The 27061-nt window shown below is 39.2% G+C and overlaps 1 protein-coding gene across 5 annotated transcripts in view; it reads right to left on the bottom strand.

Moving 5' to 3' along the window:
• Positions 1–27061, bottom strand: part of BBX (BBX high mobility group box domain containing) — a 275536-nt gene that overhangs the window by 35816 nt on the left and 212659 nt on the right. For all 5 annotated transcript variants that reach the window (XM_080823292.1, XM_080823289.1, XM_080823291.1 and 2 more), the window contains 3 exons: positions 25796–25876; positions 22655–22729; positions 14707–14787 (listed from right to left, as the gene is read on the bottom strand). In XM_080823292.1, the coding sequence (XP_080679418.1) occupies positions 14707–14787; positions 22655–22729; positions 25796–25876 (237 nt within the window). The remainder of the gene's footprint in view (positions 1–14706; positions 14788–22654; positions 22730–25795; positions 25877–27061) is intronic.

Genomic DNA, 27061 nt, shown 5'->3' with positions numbered 1-27061 from the left:
TTCATTTTTCTTGGGGAAATGAGAAAAACAGCAACATTTTTTACCTACCCACTTGAAATAAAAAATGAAGAGATGACTCATTAAAAGACTACAGAAAGTTTTGGTTAATGAAAAAGATGTTACAGTCCTCAGATGCTGACAGATACAAACCCGAGGATCACAAAAGTGCTTAGAGCTAAGTGGTGGTGTTTGCTTTTTTTTTTTTTTTTTTGAAGAGTCAATGACTGGCAGACTTGACCCAATCAGACCTTACTGACCTGCAACTTCTGACCAGAACTAATGTGAAATTGCTTAACATCTTAATTCCTCACATGTAATGGGACTCTTCATATGCTTTTGCTATCAGAATCTTCACGCATTTGCATTATGCCCCAAGGGAATTAACTGCATAGTGTAAGATGCAGATACTATATTACTTTCCTAAAATCTGAAAAATTCTGAATACCAAAACACATCTGGCAGCAATTTAGTTGTGTTTTTAAACTCCCCAAATTTTATACATAGGACCTTAAAGAACACTCTTGCCATCTTCCTAATCCAGCTCCTAGGTACCTCAAAACTTTAACCTAAAGCTATTTGCTGAAATGGGAAACTGCAGCTTACTGTAAAATTTATTTTCAATACCCAGGTTTTCATTCATAAACATTCCCTGCAGGGCTCCCGAGTGCCCGGCCCCATGCAGGACCCTAAAGATACAAAGATCACCCTCAGGGCTCAGAAATTCGTTTGCGGGGACATGGTTAAATACACCGAGAAGCTTGGAATGATGGTAAATATGGGACCCGTTATGGTTGCCTCCCTTCGGAATATAGTAAAGAAAACTAAAAAAAAATAAGCCAGCGTGCACTGTACCCTTGCTCTTTCTGCAGCAAAATCAAGACGAAAAGATGAGAGGTGGCACCATGGTTCGTGCATGAACCTGGTAGCTGATGTGCCTTGACCTACACAACCACTTCTGCTGTCAAAGTAACATCCGCCATCATTAGTCTGAAGTAACTGAAAGGCCAGCAGCAGAAGCTCCATCATGTCAAACACTGCTATTTTATAATAAGTGGATTAATTTATGTAACCAAAAAATAATAATAATAATAATTCAAATATCAGTAAGTTCTTCTCTCTGCCTTTGAGGACTCATCATGAGGCTGACGATGATGACTGGGCCAAGGGCAGCAAAAATATTCTTAGCCATCGCTCATTTTACCTATTTTGTATTAGCAACTTAGAAGAAAGAGTATTGGGATTTCTGAGCCCCCAAATCGAGCACATGAGTAAGAAACTGATACTTTTTAAGAAAAAAAATCACCAGTTTATCAAATGGCAAATTATCAGAAATGTTAAATCTATAAAACTCATTTCTTAAAAAAAGATTTTATTTATTTATTTGACAGAGAAAGAGAGATCACAAGTAGGCAGAGAGTCAGGCAGAGAGGGAGGGGGAAGCAGGCTCCCTGCTGAGCAAAGAGCCCAATGCGGGGCTCGATCTCAGGACCCTGAGATCATGACCTGAGCCGAAGGCAGAGGCTTAATCCACTGAGCCACCCAGGTGCCCCTAAAACTCATTTTTGAAACAGGTTAGACATTCAATTCAATGCCAGATCCTCTTTTACCTCATTTCCCCCCTTAGTACTTTCAATGCATCTCAAATCTTTCTGTGAGAATTATGACTGGTAAGTCTGAAAAGAAAGTGGGGAAGGGGAAAAGGAGGCAGATAATGCAAGTTTTTTAAAAAAAATGAACATGACAAGAGTACCCAGCCCTTCCTATCATTCACAGGGAAGATCCAAAATACTGTGGATTCATGAAAGAGCTATCTTTTTTGGGAAATCACATAAGTTAACTTTTAGACCTTAGCACATAACTATGAATACAGGGAACTTCCCTTTAGTAAACCTTACCAGACCTAAGATCAAAGCAAAAATGTTATTTTCATTATGAAACACTGGTACATTTAATTTTCCCTGCATGTTTTACTCTCACCGGAGAATTTGTTATTTTGCATCAATTTTGAAATAATTTTTATTTTCCTTTCTCAATTATTCTAGCCCTTCATGAACAACTATCCCACATGTAGACAGAGACTATGCTAGTTCTGGAAAGAAGACCTGAAAGGCGTCCTCAACGTGGATTTTATGGTTTTGCAGCCACTATCACTCTGGTGACCTTTAATAAGTCATTCCAAGAGCTGTGTCCCACACGGGCACTGGTTTTTATAGTGGTATGCCAACAGTTTGTATTTGCATAGGTTCATCTTAGCAAACCTAATAATACTTCGCAAACTCCATTCTCTGCTTCAATATATTTCAAAATGATTCTCCTCATCACCCCTGATAGGATTCCATAGCTAGGAATGAAATGGAACAAATGCAGACATTCACTCTGGGGACATATTCCAGGAAATAGCATAATATTTCTTGTGGAGGTAATTACACTAGGCACTAGTCATGCCTTACCTTCCTTGTTTCAGGCTCTTAAAAGTACCCCCCCCATAGAGTATGTTAATCCTAAATTGTAAGAAAAACAATTATATTGCTGGAAGTGAAACTATAAAAATAAAACAAAGAACTCCGAGTCAAAAACTACAAATCACAGATCTTACTAACCAAAAACCAAAACAAACACAAATCAGACTCTCAGAGCTGGGTGTCAGTCTAGGTTACCTAATTTAACATCCTTCCCCATGCAGAAATTCATTTTACAATATTCCCAAGACTTAATTATCCAACTTTTTGCACAAAGACAGTAACCATATTAGAGGGCAGTTCTCTCTGAAATCTTTAAAATTTTGAGGAAAAAACTATCATTCTGTCACTACTAGTTGTTCCCTAAAGTCACATAAAGTAATCCGCTCTTTCTCTCATGTGACAGACTTCCAAAACCTGGAAGACAGGTGTTATGTTCCCGTAAGTCTTTTCTCCTGGCATAATGTCCCAGTTCCCTTAACTGCTCATCACACATAAAGGCTTCCTGACTTTCAAAAGTTGAGACCCTCTTATCTACATGCAGTCCTGGGGTCCTGAAGCAAGAACTGGGCTTTATATAAGCTGGGTTCAGGACCAAGTACCACAGTGCTTGCCCAAAGCCCCACTTTGACTTGAATCCGTATGAGGCAACAAAGGCTGAGAAATAGGCAACGGTACTCGCTCCACTGGGTTGTTGTGATGCAAAAGTGTAGACACAAAACTTAACATAAAAAACTTCCTAAGGGCTGGGGAACATGGATCTTTCTCACAGTAAGCTCCTAGTCTTCTATAAGCCTCCAGATGTCTGCGGATAGGGACACACTTATCTTCTAATCGGGCCCAAAGCTGAATCTCTCCCCTCCCATTTAAAAAAAAAAAAAAAAAGAAAGAAAGAAAAAAAAAAAAGAAACAAAGAAAAGAAATTAGGTCAGGGCTCCTAGGTGGCACAGTCGGTTAAGCGTTCAACTCTTGTTTTGGCTCAGGTCATGATGTCAGGGTTCTGAGACTGAGGCCCAAGTTGGGCTCTATGCTCAGCAGCGAGTCTGCTTCTCTCTTTCCCTCTGCCTTCCACCCCCGCATACACATACATGTGCTGGAGCATGAGCGTGCTCTCTCATTAAAATAAATAAACCTTAAAAAAAAAAAAAAAGGTCATACTTCTGGCTTGTACTGGATTTCTTTACCCACATAATGTGCTGGGAAGCTTGGTCTCTCCTCTATTTTTTCCACGTAGATGTGAGATTTTCCATTTTTCCTTATATAGTTTATCCTTTTGAATGCTGAATTACATTACTTTCCATCTCTGAGTTATGGACACATTTGATAAAGCTGCTTTTTATGTCTTCACCCAAATCTTTGGTCATGCTGAATAGGAAATGGCCAAGGACAGAGATTTCTGGCAGACTCTGAGAGCCTTTTCATCAGGTTTATTTGAACATTAATGAACTTCGGCAATCAAAGAATGTTTTATAATCCAGTCTAAATTCCCCCCCTTTTGTTCACAAGGACATCGTAAGATTATGTGTCAAAAGTCTTGCTGAAATCGATATAGTATGCCAACAGCATTCTCAGCCTGTTTTATAACCATACTAAATGGAAAATGAAAATGGGTTACCAGTCAGGGTCTAATTAGGAAAACAAACAGCCGAAAGCATATCTAGCAGAAGGAATTTAATGCAGGGAATAGGTTGGTTACACAGGTCACCTAGAACTGAGATGCACAAACAGGAGGTTGGTGAGGCAACCCAGGAAATAACAACAGCAGGAAAAAATGGGGGCGGTCCCCAAGGAAGAAGGAACCACGGTGGGCCTAAGTGGAGGGAGCTGAGCATGTGGAAGAGATATGACCTTTGCTCTACTCCCAGTCCTCTTCACACCCCCTTCTCTGCACATCCTGGCCCCACTCTTCCCCCCAGCCCCGGTTTTCCCATCAGAGTCTCCCACCGGTTGAACCCAGCTGGAAATCAAGGGGACACAGGCACCCAGGAAAGGCAGTCTGCAGCCACCAGGGATATGAACCACCAGAACAGACTCCGGAAACAGCACATTTGAGAAGGACCTTTTGGGGGAGACTTTAATTCCCAGTTTTTATATTCTCTTCTAGGAGTTCAAACATTTTATTATCAGAAATAATTTTCAAAAGTCTCTAGGAATTAACAGCCTGTGCTTCCACATAAAACAAACAACTTGGCCATGGATGTAGTAACTCTTAGAAGATGCCATCACTCTTAGTTAGGAGGAAATTCTATCTTGAGAAGCCATTTCAAAAGCCACGGATTCTAGAGCCAGACTGCCTGGAGCTGCACACTGACTCTGCTTCTGATTTGCTCATTTTCTATAAACCTTTCTGTGCCTTAGTTTCCCCATTTACAAAATGTGGATGGTAATAGTATTTCTCTTAGGAACACTGTGAGGTTCAGCGAGGTGCACATGTACAGTAACAGGACCAGTCCTACGGATATCATTAGTAGCACGTCATGGCCCTGGTATACTAAGTACTCTGCTCCAATTTCCTCATTCTAGGGTTGAATGATTCTGTAATTGGGAAAAAAACATATACAACAAAATAAGATGCAAGATCTTAAATCAGTTATCTTTCACGAAGCTTACTTTCATTAAACACAGAGTGAAGCTCAGTTCTACTACTGGGTACAAACATCTACTTTTAGTGCATTTATCAATTAACTTCAGTGAAACTTATGAAAGTGCATACAAACTACATTCTGTTCACATGCATGGACATGCATACAGATGAGCACCCAGTGGACACAGGAGGACATAAATCAGTGTGAACTCAAGTGAATAAAACTGCATTGTGGGAAGCACAGAATTAATGTCTGTTATTAATTACTCAAGTTGCCCTTAATAGAGGGTGGGTTGTTAATCAAGCCTTGAAATAGAATATGCCTCAGCAAATGACAATTTATTCTTCTATTATTATTTTAAATTGAACAATAACCTTCTTTAAAAGTGACGCTGTAAAACGTCTACAGGACACCTTCTGGATGGAATTCCCATGGCTGTATTCAAAGAAGTCAGAATGTTAATGTTTTAAATCAAATGTCTGGCATAAATATTTGATATCTCTTGTATATTCCCTCAGGCACTATGTATTTTTTTTATAACTGTAACTCAGGGGGCACAAAATCGATCCTGTTCACCTCTGTATTCTCCTCCAAGGATCTATCCTAGTACCTTTCAAAGAGAAGGCATTCCACAGATAACTGCATTGAACTGAATGGTTCATTAGTTCGGAGGTACATGAGAAGTCTACAATGCATTCTGATTCACAACAGAGAGTGACAAGTCTGTAAAAAAAATAATGCTAATTAGGACCCACACTGACACTGTCCGTACTTAAGCTTCCCAAGAGCAACAGTGAAAACTAATCACCAATATTTTAGTTTTACTTCTGGTAACTGAAACCTTCCTGAAGTTTCTCACTGTTCTGTGTAGTCAGAAAGGCCTGACAGCGATGAGCTGGAAGAAATGGCAACTCACCCCCAAAAGAAAAATGAAAACTAGGATGCTGGAACTGAGACTCTATAGGATGCACATACTGGACCGATGTATAAAAAATTATCCTCTTCAAAATTATTACAAAGAAAAACTTTCAGGAGGACTATCGAAGGGGTGAGATAAAATGTGCCTTAGAGGGATTATTTTTTATGTGCCTGGGGTTCAAGGAGATTGCCATTTTCAGTTCAGGGAAGATCACGACATAGGCTCAGGGTTTGCTATTGGGGACTACACAGACATAATAAATCTGTGCTGAGCAAGCTTTTATCTCTTGGAATCAAAGACATTCTAAAATGTATTCCTTTCTACAAATGTTAAGGTATCGATTTGTTTCTTTAATGTGTTCTGCTATAAAAGACTTAGTGAAATGACCAGTGAAAAAATAATTCATCATGTGTACTAGGTAAGAATAATACCACAGAAGGAGATGCCCTTTAACTGGTACAAAGAAATGGGTAAGTTGTTCCCAAAATGTACCCTACCATTTCACTCTTAATTATCTTTTGTCTTTCATTGTCTATTATAAAGGATCCAGCAAGATTAAAAACAAGGCAGTGTGAAAACAGACCCACTGACACTCATCAAGAAGTTTCAATTTCAAAATCTCTGCCTTTTAGTACAAAATAAATGTTTTGCAGCCAAGGTATGTTTACAGTCATTTTGTACTGGCTTATTATCTGCCAAAACAGTGTAGACATAACCCTGGGATGGCACTTAGCAGTGCTTTCCAAGATGTGCACTTCTCCCATAATTAAATAAAACCAGAATGTTTTTGCCATAAACATACACTGGCTGATGGTTGCAGAGAATAAGGAATAGCACTGATGCTAAGAAAATTCAATTTTCTTTATTATAAAAGATACCTGGTCACAGAACAGTGGTCTAAGCATCTCTCAACACTGATAACTGAGCATATTAAGTACTTTTCTACTTGGTTTACAGAAACACGGCCAGGTGAAAAGGTGGCTTCAATGTGTCTCTTCACTGTTTCTCCAGAAATTATGCCATTTCTGAAGACTCCAGAGGGTGGGGTGACCTTTGTTCCACAGGCCACTTATTCAAGTCTCCCCCAGACACGTTAAAGGAACTCATTAGGAGAATTCCTACGTTGTAGATGCATTTAAAAATGAGATGAAAAGTTTTAGGACAGACGTTTCATAAAAATGACTCACAACTGTGTGTAAAAAGCTAAAGAAAGAAATACACCACTTTCAAAGAAAAGAGTTCCTCACATATATTGTAAGTATTTAGGATTCGGTCATGTGACAACTGTGTAGGAGGGGCGAGGTTGAGAGGCGTGCAGGAGACTCTGGGCTTCAAGGGCTTCCAGCAGGACGGAGGGAATACTGTGCAGCAGCAGTCAGTGAGGACATAGGGGAAACCGTAAAGAAGTCACCTCCATCAAACATCACCTCTAACTGGTGGTGGGGAGGAATGCAAATGTGACTGGAGGGATGGCGTCTCATCTCTACAAGCTTATCAGAATTTCAGCTTTTCTTAAAATGAACCAACATGTTCCTTGAGATTTAATTTTTACAGACACTAGAATACATTCACCTTTACCTATCTCTTTGGTTTTAATTAGAAGAGGTTTCTGCAAGTTAGAATGTAAGAAAACTAGGGAGTCAAGACCTCTGAAAATGTCATCATTCTCTTTTAATAAATAGGGTTCAAGATAGTTTTTCCAATTCCCCTGGAACCACAAGATCTACAACCTTGATCTTTTTATACTTGACGAGTAGATCTGGAGACACCTGGCACCCTTTCTTCAACTTTACCCTAACACATTACCAGTTTCATACACTGAGATAAAACAAAGTAGAACACAGACCACAGACCAAATGCAGCAAGCCTGTGCGACTATCTTCTATCTTTCTTTCTTCTGTGCTCAGAGAACATGAGCCTCTGCTTTCCAAAACCGACCATTTACCTTGACAAATGCCTTCTCCTGTTGACTCTTTCAGTAGTGGATCTCCTCAGCTGTTCCTACCCCTCAGCACCTTTCATCTCTTTTCTGCTAGCAGGGCTTTCCTCTTTGTTCACAAACATCCAGGCTTCCTGAAGAAGGGCTCCGAGGATCCGGGTTCAGAGATGGGGTCACCTCTGGCTCCCCTTTCACTCTGCCTCCCACATTAACCCAGTCATCAAATCCAACAAAATCCCCTGCAAGCTCCCTGCTTGCTGTCTCTTTCTACCTCCTGTTCCCACTGCCAGCCGGCCCCTCCACAATCCTGGCTCGTCTTCTCACACGGGTGTCGCCAGAAGTTTTCCACTCCGTTCTACATACAGCTGCCACTGGAGTCTGCTTTCCCGCTGCACGCCCCTGCCCTCAGTCTTCGCTTGCTCTTCCTTATCCTTCAAGCACAAGTTTTTCTGCTTCACACTAACCACTCTCCCAGTTCCGACCGCGGCCACGCTCCACCTTCCATAAGGTTCCCAGCACAACCCTCGACGCCTGCCCATCTGACTGAGCTGTTGTCACCCACCTACCTCACATCTGCCTGCCTTTTTACCCCTTAATCCCTCTGCTATCTCTCTCCCATCTCTCTGTTTAATTATGCAGCTCCCAATCGGCACTGTCCGGGCACTCGGATACAAAAGAGGGAGGTGCATAGGGTTAAGTGGGGGCTGGCACTGACTGCTGGCCTCAGACTCAGGACTCAGTAGGCAAAGGAGAGGATGGTGGGGGGGGGGGGGGCACTACCGGCCCTGACCAACTGTTCTCATGTAGGAAGGCTGGACCATTGTCTCCAGATTCTCTTCAATTTTCATGAGAAGTCAGACATAGATATTCACTTGAAATCTCTATTTTTAAAATATTAAACACTAATTCAAATGTCGAATATAGTACAGGTCAACAAATTATGGTCTGAAAAAAGCATCTATGCAAGTTAAATGTGGCCCAAAGGCTGCTAGTTGCAACCCCTGTTCCTCAACAACTCCTTCAAGAACCAGTGCTGGCTCTGCACTGTCTCTGTGCTGGGTCCCTGCAACACTCCTGCCAATATTAACTCCTCCCTTTCTTGGCTTCACACATTCACTTGGTGTATCATTCGTCACTCGAGTAGAGCTTTGTCATTTCACTGCATGGTTCCCTGTGAAACCATTTGCACACTTATTTCTCATCCCTTAACTTTTTACATCTTCTCTCTCCACAGCTGGAGAATAAGTTCTTGGAGGACAGGAGTCATACCCCATAATTTCCTCACAGTATCTTCCAAAGTATATTCACTAACAGGCACTTACTTATTTAAGGGTGTAAGATGTATCTTGGCAGTTTGGAAAGTACAGACACTTTTTAAAAAGGAAATATCAGCTCCATTTCTTTGACAGCAGTCTTGAAAAATCTGTCATCTTATTCAGCCATACACATATGTGTAGGAGTGAGCTGTCTTCCATAGAGCCTTCTATAATACGCAAAGTCCTATAACAAGCAACTTGCAGTCTTTTACATTCATCTGAATCAAGGCGACAGAACAGCCCAGTGTGGAAGAGCCTGGGCTGTGGAGACAGACTGCCTGGGTTTCCTACAGAGGCTCTAATCTCCTGTCCACATGACCTTAGGCAAGTCATAAAACCTCTCTGCCCTTTTGTTTCCTAATGTGTCAAAGAGGAATGATCATAGTACCTATCTCCAAGGATGTGTGTGAAAATTCAATGAGTACATATAAAGTACTTAGAGAAGTGCCTACCACACAGCAGATGATAAAATAGTCGTCATGATCTTGGGTTAGATAACACAACTTACTTTCTGCTATTAAAATTTATAACCTGTTTTAAAGAAGACACAGAACTATATCAGAAAAAGAGAAGTAAAACAAAGAGTGACTGATATCTTCAGGCATGCATTCCAGTCTCTAGGGGTACTCTACAACACTAAACCTACACCTGGAGGTAAAGTGTGCTTACACCGCCGATCTTAGAAGGAGGTTTGCAGCTTATCCTATCGTAATAGACGCTATTTGTATACCCATATGCAGGTAACTTCAGCAGCCTTACTGTTACTGGCATGGAACAGTCCTCAATAATTACTGTTTGTTGGAATAAATGAATCAACTGTACATCTTATTACATTAGGCAATTCTGATACCAGAGATCTGCAAGTGCAGAATTTTCTTCACTAAAATGCACAGGTACAGATGCCTCTGTGTGCCCTCCAACTATACAGCAACTATAACATGAAACAACTATAACTATGCTCTCCAGGGGGATGCTTTGCCATTCTTTATAGGATCTGACCTAATTAATTTCAAAATGAAAAGAAACACATTAAGTACCTACACCAATTAAGCAACTGATTAACTGAACAGTATGAATCTCATGGAGGTTCAAATATAAAGGATTGTATTTTCTTCTCAATTTCCTGACCTCAGCAGCTCTATGCCAACTCCCTTCCTAGCTGGAGTAGATTCCTGAAAAATACCTGGAACAGATCCCAGAATTTTAAGGTCACTTTCAGCTATTAAAAATCCACCCAGCTTAAAATGCCAATCGAATGCCTGAGACAGGGCCTTCCCCGGGGCATCTCCTGGTACAGGGTCTTGGGAAATAGAAGGGGTCCTTCCAATGCCAAAACCCAGAGTGTAGGCCAATTCAAGTCTCTTTGTGTCTGCTGCCAACTTCCTCCAATTTTCTTTTTGCTTGCTCAAGTGGGTGTAGAGCACAGTGATAAGTACATGCCTAAAATGTTTCTTGCTCTTCACCATGAAGACATTTCCTGCAAGCAACAGTGCCTAGAGCTTTGGGAGGTCTCCTTATTCAGTCCTCCTTCCATGTCAGCCCATAGGAAGGGAGGTGGGGTAGGGGGAGAGGTGAGTTCCTAGGCTGGTTCCTGGCCCTTCCCTTCACAAGGCTATTTTCTTTTTTTTATTTATTTGTTTATTTATTTTTTATTATGTTATGTTAGTCACCATACAGTACATCATTAGTTTCTGACGTAGTGTTCCATGATTCATTATTGTGTATAACACCCAGTGCTCCATGCAATACATGCCCTCCTTAATACCCATCACTGGGCTCAACCATCCCCCCACACCCCTCCCCTCTAAAACCCTCAGTTTGTTTCCCAGAGTCCACAAGGCTATTTTTAAATAGTTCTGCTGTAGAGGATAGGAGAAGTTATGGTGGAGGTAAAGCTAACTGCCCATGGTTATGTCTGTCTTTTTCTATCTGTTCCTGCTAACATACATAAGACTGAATGACCTTGTCAGGGGATGCCAAGGGCAGGGATGGTATACAAAATATTTAAGAGGCAAGGGTGCCAAATGATCAGAAGGGATGTGGTCCAGGGGCTGGAACAGGGTCTTGCAGGCCCCGTGCTGTGTCCTCCAGTTGCTGAAGGATCAGGGGAACCTGGGGATGCTGGAAAAGTTGCAGCAAGAGTACACACGGGGGTTGGGTCACAGTTTTTTACTAACAATGGGAAGTACTGGTACTGGTACTGGTAGAAACTGGCTGAGCATCACTGCTGCTTGTGGGAGCTCATCAGTGTCCTGAGTAAAGCTGTCTCTGTTGCATATTTCCTGATGTAAGACTGTCCTGGGCCTGCTCTCTGCCAACCCCACACCCCAGGACTATCCCACAGCTTCTTGCCTGATCACACTGAACTGCTTTCTCTTTGTCGACTTGACCCGTGGAAACTCATGCATCTTTACGTTGCCAAAACAGAGAGTACAGCAGGCTATTACAAGCCTCTCCCTGCAGCCAACTTCCTCCAGTTCTTTTCTCACCGGTCAAACAGGTGCAGGGCACAGCAATAAGTCTATGTCTACAACATTTCCTGCTTCTAACCAAAGAATGAGAAGATACCTCTTGCAGATACCCTCCAACCGTTAACAAAAGTTGTCTTAGAGCTGCCTTCACTTTGCTTGACATGGGGCAGGGATGAAGAGTGGAAAGCACTTCTTTCCTTTCCTCCTCAGGACAGGGAGAAAAGCCGAAATATTCTGGGTGACTGGAAAGTCTTTGATAGCCCCCCTCCCACTGATGACTTGGAGGTTAGGATGGGAATGAAAGGAGAAACCCCTGGAGTGGCATATGGGGCAGTAGTTGGATAAGACCATCTCTTTATAAATCCCAAAAGAAGATCTGGCCCAAATTAAAGGTGGCTTTCTGATGGATTTCCCTTTGGTATGTGTGAATTTAAAGTTGTATTTCCATATTTCAGACAACAGCACCAATTCTGGGCAACAGGAAAAATCCTCCTCCATATCCTGTTATACTTGTTTAAAGAGGTACCCGAAATAATTAAATATTATATTCAGTTCAAGAAAAATGAATGCTGGAACACTGAAAAAGAAATAAAAAGAAAAGAAAAATGAATATCAAATACACATGGAATAAAAAAAATTGAGGAAGCGTATTTCTACTGGTGATTATTTGGAGATGCTGATTAATCCATTGTGCACATATTTATGTTTAATTAGAAACTGGGAAGGATTTAGAATGTTATTCTAAAACACAGTCTATTAGCATTATGGTATGATATTCATGTGGTGCAAATAATAATGTGAGATTTTCTTAGTAAATTATTTTTTAGCGACCCTGTTTTATCAAAAGCATATATTTTTACTCAGATGTTACAAGAAACCAAGTCTGAGTATAAGCTGATTTGCTATAATTGGAATAGGCTTATTGCAGTCATTTTACCCCTTTAAAATTATGATACCAGCATTCAAACATCTGTTAAACCATAGCATCTGTTTCATATTTGGGATGCATCCCTACAAATTAGAAGAATGTTCTTTTTAATGAGCTCTGATTTAATAGGGAATCCTTTTTTTTTTTCTTATAACAGTTATGCCAAAGAAAGAAAATGAGAAGACAAAATCATCTCTCTAGCACCCTCCACAGCAAAGTACCTGAAAGAATCATACATTTCTGGTATAAAATGATTCATTAAAAATACATTAATATGAGAGTTAACTTGTTTTACAATTTAGTGTTGTTATGTATATATTATGTTTGTATGTAAGTGTGCGTGTGTGCACACACACACAAACAGGGAAATGCAGAGAGCACCATACATTCATTTTATTTAAGAAAAACTATCACTTCTGGGGACGCCTGGGTGGCTCAGTTGGTTAAGCAGCTGCCTTCGGCTCAGGTCATGATCCCAGCGTCCTGGGATCGAGTCCCACATTGGGCTCCTTGCTTGGCAGGGAGCCTGCTTCTCCCTCTGCCTCTGCCTGTGCTCGCTCACTCTCTCTCCCTCTCTCTCTGACAAATAAATAAAAAATCTAAAAACAAAAAAAAGAAAAAAAGAAGAACTATCACTTCTTTCAAATACATTGTCTTGACAATCTATAGAGTCTTAAAATAACTAAATTCATCACCTCGTAGTCTCTCTTTACTGAGTTGTTTGCTCCAACTCCAAAGGAGCACTTGTTACCAGATCTTTACTGTTTCAGTTTTACCTGAAGTAGTACTTGGCCACTGACTCACTCATTTCTTTTTTAAATGATTCCCAAGATCTTTGGAAGTTTTCTAGTCATTTGTAGCCCTCTATTTGGGTCTGATTTTGTCTAACAAGAACCATGTCAGCTTAATGTCAGATAACAAAGGGTTCATTTGTTTCACTGTTTATATACTTTACTACTTCAGGCCTCTGTATTTTTTTATTTCTAATGTGGACCTGGCTAGACTTTAAAAGCTTCATTTAAACACATTTAAAACTCCTAGATTTTTATGATATAAGCTACCATAAAATTTAGAAAATGATAGGTTGTCCCATTAAATTTAATAAACTACAAAGGCTTTATAAAAAGAACCGTATCTCTCTCTCTCTCTCTCTCTCTCTCACACACACACACACACACACCTCAGAAGGAACTCACTGGAAGGAAGCCAGAAAAATGAAAGAAAAGAAAAAGTTTAATATAAGAGATATCTGGTCACCCATCTTGTGCCTCCTAATTTGTCTCACTGAAAGAGAAAACTGTTATTATCGTGTCCTAGTGCTACAGATATTTCTTTCACAGAAAAAAGGCAGAGCAGCAGCAGGGAGGCAGAGAAAACCATGGTCCCTGCCTACACTCTACCACCAACTGCTGCTGGCACCTTTCACACCAACCCCATCCCCCACCAAGCGAGGGCTCTCTGTTCCTCACAGATTTATAAAAGCACATTTTCTACTTTGCCAAAGGAACAGAGGCATTTTATACCCACATCGTATCAAGTGTACAACTGACAGGTGTTACAAAATCAGATTTTAAAATATGTCATTTGCGTTCTTCACTTAAAAAACAAGCCACCAAAAAAACCCCAAAAAACAAACCACCAAAAAACCCCACCCCACAACAAAAACAACAAAGAAAAACACCCCCAAATTAAAACATCAACCACCTGGTTTAAAAGTCGTGTCTTCTAGGAATTTAAGGATGTTATAGGAGAATCTGAGGAGAGAAACATGACTCAGGCCATTCTTCTGGGTCCAGGCTGGACTTACTTCACAATGTGTGACAAAAACTGACCTTATTTTACAATACTACCTGTGAAAAAAGATTCTGCAATTTCCCTGCGCCCCCTTTTTCTGTGCTTACTGGCTTTTCATAACAAAACTCCTTTTTTTTCCTATGAAAGGCTAACCCTCTCATGGCTGAAAATTAGACGTAACACCACAGTCTGGTCACCGGTGAGATGGCACAGTTTAAAGAAGGCTGCGATGATGAACTTTTTTTGTGGGTTCCACCTCTGCAGATCTTATCTCTAAATATTGTTAGAAACTTGCCTCTGCCAGTTGAAAGAGTGCCGACTTCCCACAGCGCTTCACAGGCTCAGCACCACCCAATTGTGAAGTGTTCGAAGAAATCTGTATTGAAAAACAATTCACATAAAGAATGTTAATTGTGTTATCAGAATCTTTGCTTCCTATTCACACACACCCAGGAACTTTCTTTTGTTTATGAGAACATCACCGGTCCCAAGTATCAAGTAACTTTAAATGTGTCCTACTTGAGATAATTTTTGAAACCAACTGTAATCAACAACCTCAAAAAACGGTAACAAAAACCAGGTATGGCTGGGAAAGAGGTTGAATGATAAGAGTATTATCTTCTATACTGCAGGCTTTAAACTTACAAGATATGCATTTCCATTTCTATACAAACACCAACTCATCAGCTGGCCAAATACAAGGGATTTAGAGTCATTTTGTCTGTACCAAAGCAACAAGTTTTGTCCCATTTTGTTCTTTAAGGAATATATTTGGCAAAGACAGCCTTGTTAGCCAACAAATACTTCTTTGAGAATCCAATATAAATGAACTAGGGAATTATGGCAGGAGCTGGGGACGCTAAGAGTTTTATATAAACACTGGCCCCGGCTCTGAGAGAACGTTCTCAGGCATATACAAAGACGGACGGTCAAGACCACACATCTAAGTCACAGAGTTAAGGCCTATGTTGGGGCATACCAACACATACAACGTTACACTGCCCACAAGCTCTCCTGCAAATGTGACCAAACAGCAGCTGGTCACTGATAACATGGAACTGCACTGTCCTCCTTCATTTTTACACAAACATTTCATTTTCTATTTCTAGCCTAACTTAGTAAGAAGCTGAAGACATACATTCTTAAGGATCTTTACAAAGTATTCTTCTCCTGGAGAAGTTCTGTCATCATTAGAGGAGCTAGCTCTGGTGTAAAGCTTTTCATATTCTTGGCGATTCTGAATTCTTTCTCAATTTAAGACAGAGGTATCTCTTAGTTCAGTTCAGGAAGCAGTCCTGCCTGGTGTCTGTATCCTTACAGGTGACCCCCAACTCCCACAGGGAGTTCTGGTGGAGCTGTCAGCTTTGGGAGAGACTGGGAGCTTGCATGCTAGAGAGAATTTTCCCTCTGTAGAAGCAAATATTTAATAAGCTACCTGGACCATTTAGAAGGGTCTAGTTTATGGAATAAGGACTTTTTTCTTCCTAGGTACTATCAATTTTAACAATTCTTTGCTATTTATCCCAATCACTTCTTCTTTAGAAAATTAACTAAGTGGGAGGGGCACCTGGGTAGCTCAGTCGGTTAAGCGTCTGACTTTGGCTCAGGTCATGGTTCCAGGGTACTGGGATCAAGCCCCACACTGGGCTCCCCGCTTAGCAGGGTGTCTGCTTCTCCTTCTCCCTCTGCTCCCCTGCCCCCTCCACTCCTGTTCTCTCTTTCTCTCTCTCAAGTAAATAAATAAAATCTTAAAAAAAAAAAAACTATTAGAAAATTAACTAAATGGGGCTCAATCTTTCTGAAGTCTGGAATATTTTATTCTAGCTAAATTTTCTCTGATATGTGCCACTTCTACTTTTTTCTAGACAAGCTAAATTTAATTATTCACCTTATCACTAAACTAAGAGAAAAAACATCACCTATCAACGACTTGGAATGAAGTACTGAATATAGATGTCAGTGTTTTGAACCAAGTTTGTATAAATGAAAGAACATGATCTTTGTGTCAGGCAGACACGCCTTCATTACTTTATGCTGTGTTGACTTAACGAAATAATCAAGACTCTGAGTCTCCTCTACCTCATCTTCAAAACAGAAACAGTAATACCTGCCCCATATTACTGTTGTGAAGTTTAGATTTTATGTTAATGAAGAGTCTGGCAAAGTGCTGGGTTCATATTATGCTCTCAATAAATGGTGCAATTATTAACAAGAATTTATCATTAGTAATATGAATAAACATAAACTTTCTTAGTATAGTTTTAAAAATTAGTTACATACTGAAGTAGGAATGGAATTAAAAACTGCAATGTTAGAGGATAATTTCTAATAATCTGTAGAATTTTAATCTATCACATAGTCACATGACACTCTCCAGAATCACTAGAGGGCGAGTGTGGCATTGCTGCACTAAGCCAGGATGGGGTGCAGTTCTAGTTCTCCCAATGGTGCCCTCTGCTGTCACTTGTGTTGCTAGAGGTTTGTGCTCCTCACTCAGTACCACACATTCTACATGTGGCCAACTGTGGGCTTGATGAAGAAAGTCCAACTGCACTGTCTGCCACCCGACTTCATGCACAGCTGTCTGAGTTGAGAGACTTGAGAATGGTTCTTCACCTTTCAAAAGGAACCACCACCTGTGTCTCGTAAGGACTAGTTCCCTCATTACCCATGGGAGGATTTTTACCTATGTGGAGGTCTAAGGAAGATTTCCAAAGGAGCTCGTGTGGGGTAGGTTCAAAGTATTTTAGTAGCCCAACACTTCCTGAATCAGCAACCAATACAATATTCATGGAATAACTGTGGTGAGATAGGCTTTCTAAAAGCGTCTTTGGCTTCTTAATTTTTTTTGGTGTAGGGGGGTGGTGAAAAACTGGACATTTGTTAATGCTATGCCTGGTCCTTATCTTGATTTCTTGGCAACATTTGATGTGGCTGACCCTTCCTTTGAGAAACTCTTCTCTGGGCTTCCATTGCTGGAGAATCCTGGTTTTCTTCCTACCCATCCTCCCCACCCCCATTCCTTATTGTTCTCCTTTCTCTGGTGATCCCTTAAATGCTTTTCCTCAAGATTTTGTCTTTTTATTTACACATTTTCTCTCACTAATCTGATCCATTCCCATGGCTTCATTAGAGCTTGTACAATGCTGAGTTGTGATACTACTGCTCGTGCCCACCATTTTTTTTTTTTCACATCCTTTCAAGTAAGAACAATACCTTTAGTATTTTTTTCAATGTCTGGTCACCTGGTAGAGGGAAGTACGTGCTATGTTTTACTTCTGGGTAGGGGACACTAGTGGACCATACGGAATAGTACATTCTTGGCTTTTTATTGTCCTCAAACTGGATGGCACTTGCCAATCGGTTAACTCCACCAGTCTCTCTTCTGGCTAGTATATACTGTTCGGATAAACAAAGTGGGTGTAATAGTACGTGAAGTACAGCAAAAGTGCTAAGAAAAATGATCACTCTGGATGCTAAACTGCTCATTTTATAGCTGCCTGAGGTAGGGGAACCACACCAAGAAAACAGGTAGTAAAGATCAAAAGCAAATTAGGTAATAGTGGATGTTTTTTGCAATTATGAGGGGTATCATAAAACACTGCAGCCTGGTAAGGAATGACTGATAATTACTGAATGAATAAAAAAATTATTTAAAAAAAAACCCCAAATGAACAGTATGGGATGATTGGTCTTTCTTACCTTAAAAGAAATATTAATGCTTCTAATAAAACACATAATACTTTCATACTGATTAGCTGCAGTGTGAGTATCTGGTTTTTGTCGAGTGTAATATTCTGTAACATATTGAACAGTCCATCATCAAAATGAATGCATTAAATTTGCACCTACTGTTTATATCCAACTGTGACAATGTCTTAAATTTGGTGAGATGATGGTTGTATTTATATTGGCAAAGTAAATACTTTCTAAGGGAAGTTTTAATGTCCAAACTTATTGGTATAAATCATTCAGATTAGTTTTCTGTCTCCAAAGAAAATATGTAATATTTCAATGCAAAGATCTATTTTAGGCGTAAGAGTCAGCCACACAACAGAAAGAACACGTGAATTGGTCATGGCTTTCAGACTCGTTAAATAATAGAAGACAATAGCTCCCTTCTGGCATTACACGTGGTCATTAGTCTACAGTAAATAAGATCTAAAATGTGATGGATGTGTCACTCTACCTGTAAACAACAAAAGATGCAGATAGGAAACTCGTTCTGACTAATGTAATGGATCAGAGCCTGGAAACATGACGGCTCTTCAAGGTGGGCCGAGCTGAATGTCGGTGAGTTATAAGTATCAGCAAGGATTGGAGACAGGCTGAAATGGGGGACAGGCTCTGCACTCTGTATTTCTTTCCAGATCTTGTAGATATATTTTCCTCCCTTTAAACATAAACTTTCATGAGGAATATATAAACAAAATGTTCTTTATTCAGTTTCATGATTCCAAGTTGGTTAACTTCAATGAGTTTTGAAACTATCAGATTTGGTTAAGAAAGAAAAATACCCTCCTCAACTTGCAAGGCAGAGACCCAGGGCTCAGTATGAAAGAAAAAAACCACTTCAACTTTAAGAAATGCCCAGGGCTTACTGTTTCTCAAAAAGGGTGTCTCTAGGATAACTATTTTCCACAATAAATGGCCCCTTGCCAAGAGAAGATCTAGCTAACCTCTTCCTAGAGTTATATATGTTTGTAAATCAAATTAGCAGGAATGGTCTCTAAGAATTTTGCATGCCTGACCTTAATATAATATTACAAAGCTAAACCTTTTTAAAGACTAAATTGATTCCTAATCATAGAAACACTTTTCTCTAAGTGTACCGAAATCCCTCTGAAAAGAGAGGGGTACAAGTGGGTTAGTGAGTAGGGTTCTCTTATGTGTCCATTCTTTTCTCCCTTCATCCTTTCCCTATAAGGCCCAGAGATACTAGGAAGTACCTTAACAAGGACAAGCTAATAAATCAGAGTAAAAATTATACTACAGAGCAGTGGTCTCAAATTGTGGCTTCCTAACAGGAAACTTGTTAGAAATGCAAATTCTGAGGCCCCACGCCAGACTCAGTAAATGAGAAACCCTGGGAGTGAGGCCCAGCAATCTGTGTTTGAAGAAGCCTTTGAGGGGACTCCGATGCATTTTAAAGTTTGAGAACCTCTGCTATAGACTAATTAAAATAAGAATTTCAAGAATCTTTCTGTTTTCTCAAAGGTGATGGGTGTTATATGAAATAATTATAAAAGCTTTAGGGATATGATTATACTTAGTAATTACAGCCTATTCTATTTCTACTGAAATATATGCGCTTATAGCAGATTTTAGTAGGTAATTTTATTGGTTCATCTTGTTAGCTCTTGTTTGGCCTTGAATTAACCAGCCCCAAATGAGGCTAACGATGTGGTCAGATCTTAAGATGGCAGAGACTGAAACTTAAGGTTCTCTTGGGCCAGTTGAGACAAGTGACTAGAGAAGTTATATATCCTTAGAGAACCGTGTACTAGATTTATATAATCATATGTAACAGTTACAAGTAGTAACTGTAGAGGCCACTTTTAGGCAAACAGGCTTGAGCGATGGACTGTAGAAAAGGCCTACCACGACCCCCTGGATGGATACAGACAGGCCCACTGGGGACCCACCTCACGATATCCAGAGGCGCTCGCTGGCCCATGGGCTATTTATCCTCACCTTTCCTCTTTAAAAACAGCCCCCACCCCCTGCCTCTGCAGACAGCCTCTCCTCCACTGGTCTGCCTGCTGTTCCCTTCCAGTATGTTCCATAAACTTCTATCTCCTTTGTTCTGCCAAACAATCTGTGGATTCTTGTCACCACCTGTGTCACCGGCTTTCACTAGACTGTTGTTTCACATTTGGGGGCCCCATCACCACAATAACCAAGTATATAATAATTTAATTGGCTTAGGAATGAAAAGGGCTCATATTATCAATCTATGCAAAATATAACCAGGAAAAACAATATACTGAGTTGACAGGGGAAATTACATTTGATTCTCGGGCAAAACATTTCATTTTGGTTTTCCCACTGCACATGCCTTCCTCTGTTATGAGGTCTTGAAACAGCACTAATAATTTTCAGGTTAACAATTTTTTAACGCTCTCTCAAATCTTATATATGTCTCATGATCAAAACCCAAAAACCCTCAGAAGACCAGTGCTACTGAGTAGAGGAGTGAAATCTGTACACATCTCCCTGCATAGGTCTCAAGTGAGAAAAGGTTCTTTTCTTTCCTAGGGAAGAAAAAACTGTTCTCATGCTTTAAGGAGTGAGCATACTTAGCAGCAAGGAAGCATTAATCTGTTTAAGAGAGGCTCAGATCTCATTCTCCAGAATCAAATGGTAGTCGCTATTACATCACCAAACTAGTCCCTCAGAGCTGCCCAGGGCTTCAGGAACTCCTCATAAATATGGTAATAGTATCACTTAAATAACAATCACGCTCTGAGTGGAGATAACTGTTGGAAACATCAGCTGTGATATCCCATATTGACATTTTATTTTATTTTATTTTATTTTTATTTATTTGACAGGCAGAGATCACAAGTAGGCAGAGAGGCAGGCAGAGAGAGAGGAGGAAGCAGGCTCCCCACTGAGCAGAGAGCCCGATGCGGGGCTCGATCCCAGGACCCTGGGATCATGACCTGAGCCAAAGGCAGAGGCTTTAACCCACTGAGCCACCCAGGTGCCCCCCATATTGACATTTTAAATGAAGCTGAATACTCTTGGTAGTTAATGTATATCAGGTGTGTCAAAGATGAGCCACTACATTTCTAATCCCGCTACAGAGTGTAGAATTTAATCAAACAGAATGTATGGCAAATACATTCTGTTTTGAGGAAAATATTTTTAAAAAGTTGCATGGGGCTGGCTCAAGTATTAAGATTAAAACCAAATTTAGTCACCAAACCAAAATTCTTTTTTAACTCTTAAAAAAAATTACTAGTATCAAATAAATGGATGTTACCAACTGCAAGAAATATTAAAGCAATTTCCTCAGACTGGAAATAACAGTCTGCTTATCATAATGACAGATTATAATAAAATCTTAATTTATTCAGATTCATCAAGCAAATTGTTCTTCCTAAGTGGTAGTATTATATGACATTTTTGTTACCAGTTTTAAAGAATAGCCCTCAACAACTAAAGCAAATATTGTGGCAGAGAAGCCCAACTGATAACCAGGCCAACTGGTGACATAAAGTCACAGTGACTGACCCTAATGTCCCAAGAAGCAGCAGTATTTCTTTTTTTTTTATATAAAAGCTGAAAGTAATTTTTCCTCATTTTCAAAGTAGAATGCTGGGTTTTCTCCTGCCAAAAGGATATCATTTTACATTTCATTTATGCAGCACTCTTTATTCAAATGAATCAAAATGATTCAATACATCAATATTAAACAGAACGGTGCTGCTTGTCATTTTCTCTCAACCCTTCAAAAAACTGCTTAGTTTATGATACATATTTTTGGTTGGAATTACTAAAGAAGGGGAAAGACCTAGAGCAGACACCATCTTATTTTCATGACCTGTATACACTTTAGTACTTGTCATATCGTGCTCATCAGAAACGAGCAGCCTATGGCTGAGGCCAGGGATTTTGTGGCAAAAGCAAGCATGTCAGATGTGCCTCTCCACACCAACTAAGTAAGCAAGTACTCTCTGCTGTGTGCTCTCTCTCTGGCTGACAAACCAAAGAAATCTGAGATCCTGCGAGAGCTGACCTGCTCTAAACCTGGGATTAAACACTATTAAAGATGCTGGCTGAAGCTATATCACATTGAAAGCTAAGTGCTGATGATTTAACAGGTTGTATTCACCACTGCATCCACTGTGAGTCTTTCATAAATCACAGCATCTAATTTTACTACTGGAAACATTTAATAAATTGGAATCCTATAGATGTGGGCAGCAGTTTTTTCCAAAGCTTTTAAAATAAATTAAGAACAAGGTAAAATGAAACAAATGAATTACTGGAAAGTGTCTATTCTAAATAAACTCCGTAATGAATCCTTATAAAATGAATGCAAAATATGGAGCTGATCTGACTATGATTACAGCAAAGGCAGCAAAAAGCATTAAGTATTCCCTTATGTGCATTATATTTGTAATGGCAAGAGGCATGCCTAAGGTTCACTGTATGTTATTAAAACTCCATTCTAGTATTTCCTGAGCTCAGTAAGTTTCTCAGCCCAATAATCATTTAAAAAAAAGAGGCAATACCTCTGCAAACTGAAACAAGGCTGATGCTTGACACTGTTTTGAAGGAGTATCAGGGTGGGATGAACTTGAAGATATCTGAAAGGAAACAAGTAATTTTTAATGCACAAGGACATTTTCTCATATCAGACTAATAGATTCTGCCATATATTTCCACTGTAGACACTGATAAAGATTAAGACATGAATCATCACCCTTAATGCCTTTTAGAAGAACAGTATTTATAAATGATAAAGGAAGACAAAGGCCATGTTTCTAAAAACAGATGACTAGAAGAACAAAAGACCAAGTTTGGCTCATTTGCCATGTCTCTTGTAGGGTATCAGGTATGCTGCAAACAGCCGTGGAGGAGACGTGAGATGAACTGCTTTATTTCAATATATTTTTTAAAATATTATTAAAAGCTGGAAGCTGCAAGAAAAGCCAGTTGCTCTCTCTTTCCTACACCACTCCCCCCAAGCTGTTCTCTGCTTAGAGGCAGCTGGGAAACAGTGTTGGAGAAGCATATGGATGTGGCTCAGGGTATCTGGGATTGAATCTTAGCTGACTACTCACCAGCATGACCTTGGGCAGCTCAGCTTATCTTTCTAAAACTTATTTTTTCCCAACTATAAATTGATGATAATGATGAAGAGAATAATCCCCATTTTACAGGATTACGGGGAAAAGAAAAGCTACACAAGACACTGCCTGGCATTGCACCAGAACTCAATAAATTATTCACTGAACAGGAAAAGCATTTCTTTTGCAACACCATGCATGCCTACATACACACTCTCTCACTCTCTCTCACCATCACTCTTTAGGCATCTGACAGTGGATAGAGGATTCTGCCATACCACAGTTGGTTCTACTAGGAGGCCTTTCGTTTCCACTTGGTAATCATGGTAGCCTCATTAAAAGTTTGCTCTGATGGCCCCATGGAAATACTTTTCAAAGATCTTTTGAGAACAAGGTCAGTTATTAATTTTGCTTCCTAAGTGAAAAAGACTTCTATCCAGCTACAAAATGGGGAGAAAGTGAGTCAAAGAGCAAAAGGCCTACGCGTTACAAATTCAGCCCATTCCCAGTCCCATAAAAGTATTTTCCTTCAATTAACTGTGCTCACCAACTCCATCAAAGGGTACTTACTAAGCAACATATGCACCTTAATCAGAATTCTTCGATCAGAGAAGTAGTTTTTTTCATCTTAATTTAAATTAAGCTGGTTAGAAAAACCATGGAGGCTGTCAGTGATACAGGATCAAAGTAGTGTTTAGGGATGAGAAAGAGTAAGAAAAGAGACTGATGGAACTACTGACTTTATTCACTGCTGAAGCCATTAAGAAAATTTTAATGCCACTATAATGAGACATATAAGCATCTTTAGAATAAATATCAGTAAAACAACAACAACAAAAAGATCCAGGTCCTATTTAACAAACTAGATATAAACAGACCATTGTGGATAAATAAAATTTAACCAAGTATTTTAAAGACATGTGAAGATAAAATTACACTCTTCTTGGTTAAACCATGAAATCTATCATTTCAAATGAGCTCCATGTGCAAGTGTGACAGACTGCAAATATGAATCCACAAGGATTTTCCTGAAGTCCTGGGTAGGTCTTACTTCAGAGAGCATTTTTCATTCCTATGCACCCTCAATAAAAGTTAGGAAAATAATGAGTTTATGCCTAGGTTAATTGCCTAACCTACAGTTCTTTGAAGGTTAAGACAATGAATGAAATGAAGGGAAACACCACCATCAACCATCTAGATTTTTGAAAAGCATTTCACAAGTTTCTAAACAAAAGGATTTACTTGTAAATTAATATTGGGATAAAGAGTTACTCAGCCAATCACATGAATAGGGAGCTCCTGAAGAAGTATCAGATTTGGGATAGGGACTCTTTATATAAAAGCAAAAGAGTTAGGGATCTCTCTGGACTCCTAGGTGTGCTATAGAACCCACAAAAATGCATGTATGCCAATACACCTAAACATTCACAGGAAATTTTAGGGTTTTCATTAGATCTTTTGAGGTTTAGGGGTCACTGGTCAAGCATCTCTGCTTTCCAAGTTGGGACCAACATTATTTAACATCTCTACAACTACTGTTTAAAAACTGAGTGCACAGTGAGTCCTCTCTGACATTAAATTCTTAAGGAAACAATATACAAAACATTTTTAATTCACAGCATATCTCACACAGTCGGAAAGAAAAGTGATAGATAAGGAATATGTGAGCAAATACGTATTCTAACATTCTGATAATAACAGCAAGGCATTTACACATATTACAAACAATGTCTGAAAAGGAATGGCCTCTGCCTTTGTGAACAGTAGTTTTGCCAACAAAATGTTGAGAACCACCAGAAAAGGGCACTGAAGAGGGAAAAAAATCTGAAACTAAAAATATGTTCTCTTTGTCCAAAACCTAACATAATGGCAAATGTTAGGAAGGGTTATGTCAGGACACTGTGAGAGAAGGTCTAGTAAAAGACAATTCAAATGATCATGGGAAGATCAGTTGGGTTAAGGTTTAAGAAAATTAATAACGATGGCTCCATATTAAGTTCTACGGTAAACGAAGATATTTTGGGAAGCAGTCTTAACCTTACAGACTTCCTATTAAGGATAATATGCTTTCCTGCATCATCTCTGAAGCAATGTTAGAAACATATTGAGTCAAACAGTTTTGATAAAGACATAAGACTTTGAAAAATGCCAAATGCATGCTAATGTTTCAATTAAGAGCAAAGCGTACTTAAAAAAAAAGAAAGGAATGCATAGCCAATAACCATGAGTTGATTACATCTTCTGATTTAGCACCTGATAAATTAACAGCTAATAAATGACTGAGTTCTAACAATAATTCGATTGTATCATGAATTTTACTATATTCATAAACAAAAATTAATGGTGCAGTTTAAATATATTTACTGTGACTTAATATCAAGCCCTTATAGACATAAAGTACATAAAGTTACTCCTTAATTAGGAGACTCTGGAGTTCCAAAATACCTCTTCCAAAATTTGACTCTCTTTTCGCATCTATGTTAAGTGAGCTAAGGAGAGTTCTTCAGTACTTCAAGTTACTGTCATCAGTCTAAATTTAAGCTCACATTATAATCTCATTAAGTATGAACTGTAATACATTACCTCAGCAAACTGAAATAATGGGGACTTCTGGCGTAATTCAGGGGATTCTGAAACATCCTGTCTACAAGTGCCAGAGGATATCTGAAACAAAGAAAGATGGTATGAGACATCATAGGGATAGTCTCTGGAAGAAAACAGATGACAAATGCCACCTCACACATTCCTATTTGAGAATAGTTTTCATTCACCCAACTGAGGCAAACTATGACAAAACAGCAGTTACAGTCCACCAAGTTTCATACAAAGTGCCATCCAACAGTTTAATAATGCAATAAAAAGCAGGAGATGGACAAGACAATGCATTTTAGAAAAGTTAATATCCACTGAGAAGAAATTTCTACAATGACCCTCTGATCTCTTGGCTTTCTGTCACCAATTCCAAAAAATATCTACTACTTTTGTGTTCTACGTTTCCCCAATATTTTGTATCATTGAACTACATGAAAACACAAATGAGATTTGATAATATAAAACATTTGGGAAAACAAAACTAAAATCAAATTTTGGTTTTCTAGGTGTTCATGTGTTTATGCACAAACCCTAATCATAGAATAGTATTTACCTAAGAATAATTCCTTTTATTTTTCATATTTTCTTTGCACTAGTCACTGCATTGGGTAAACATTTAGTGCTCTATAATATTCATTTGCGATCTTTACTACTAACAACACTTATAGAAATACCATTGGATTTTTAAAAAATTCTTGTTATTAATCAAGTATTTTTGTCAGGACACACACTTCCTTCGTTTATCTCATTGCTAAAACTGACCTATCTCTGCCATTTGGGTGACATAATCACTTAGGCAGCCAACTGTAATTCAAAAGTCTTGAGAGTCAAGGAATGTTGAGAGAACTATCATTATTCCTCTCATCTGACCCTTTTTACAAATGAAGGAACTAAGGACCAGAGAAGTAAATACCTCCTCTCCCCCAACATTCAATAATCCCCTTATTCTTATCACCACAAGGCATAAATATTTGTTTATTGTCCATCTTCTTCCTGGGGCTTTGTTTAATAAAGAATGCTCAACTTTGCCTGCTTACAAGGTCAACAAGCATTTTTAATAAACTAAAAAAAAGTCTGACATGTCTTCTAAATCCTCTCAGTGTGTCCTCTCAGTGTGTCCTCTCAGTCCCCTTCCTATATGACAAGGTTAGGAAGTCTTAGGGAAAAAGTTATCTTTTACTATAGAGGAAAAACAAGTTAAAAATAGTTTTAAATAAACATTTCTGACAATAAAATAATCTAAGTTCACTGCTGCAA

The sequence above is a fragment of the Martes martes genome (genome assembly GCF_963455335.1).
Source record: "Martes martes genome assembly, chromosome: 1".
NCBI lineage: Eukaryota > Metazoa > Chordata > Mammalia > Carnivora > Mustelidae > Martes > Martes martes.
This window is presented reverse-complemented; position numbering and strand designations above follow the sequence as displayed.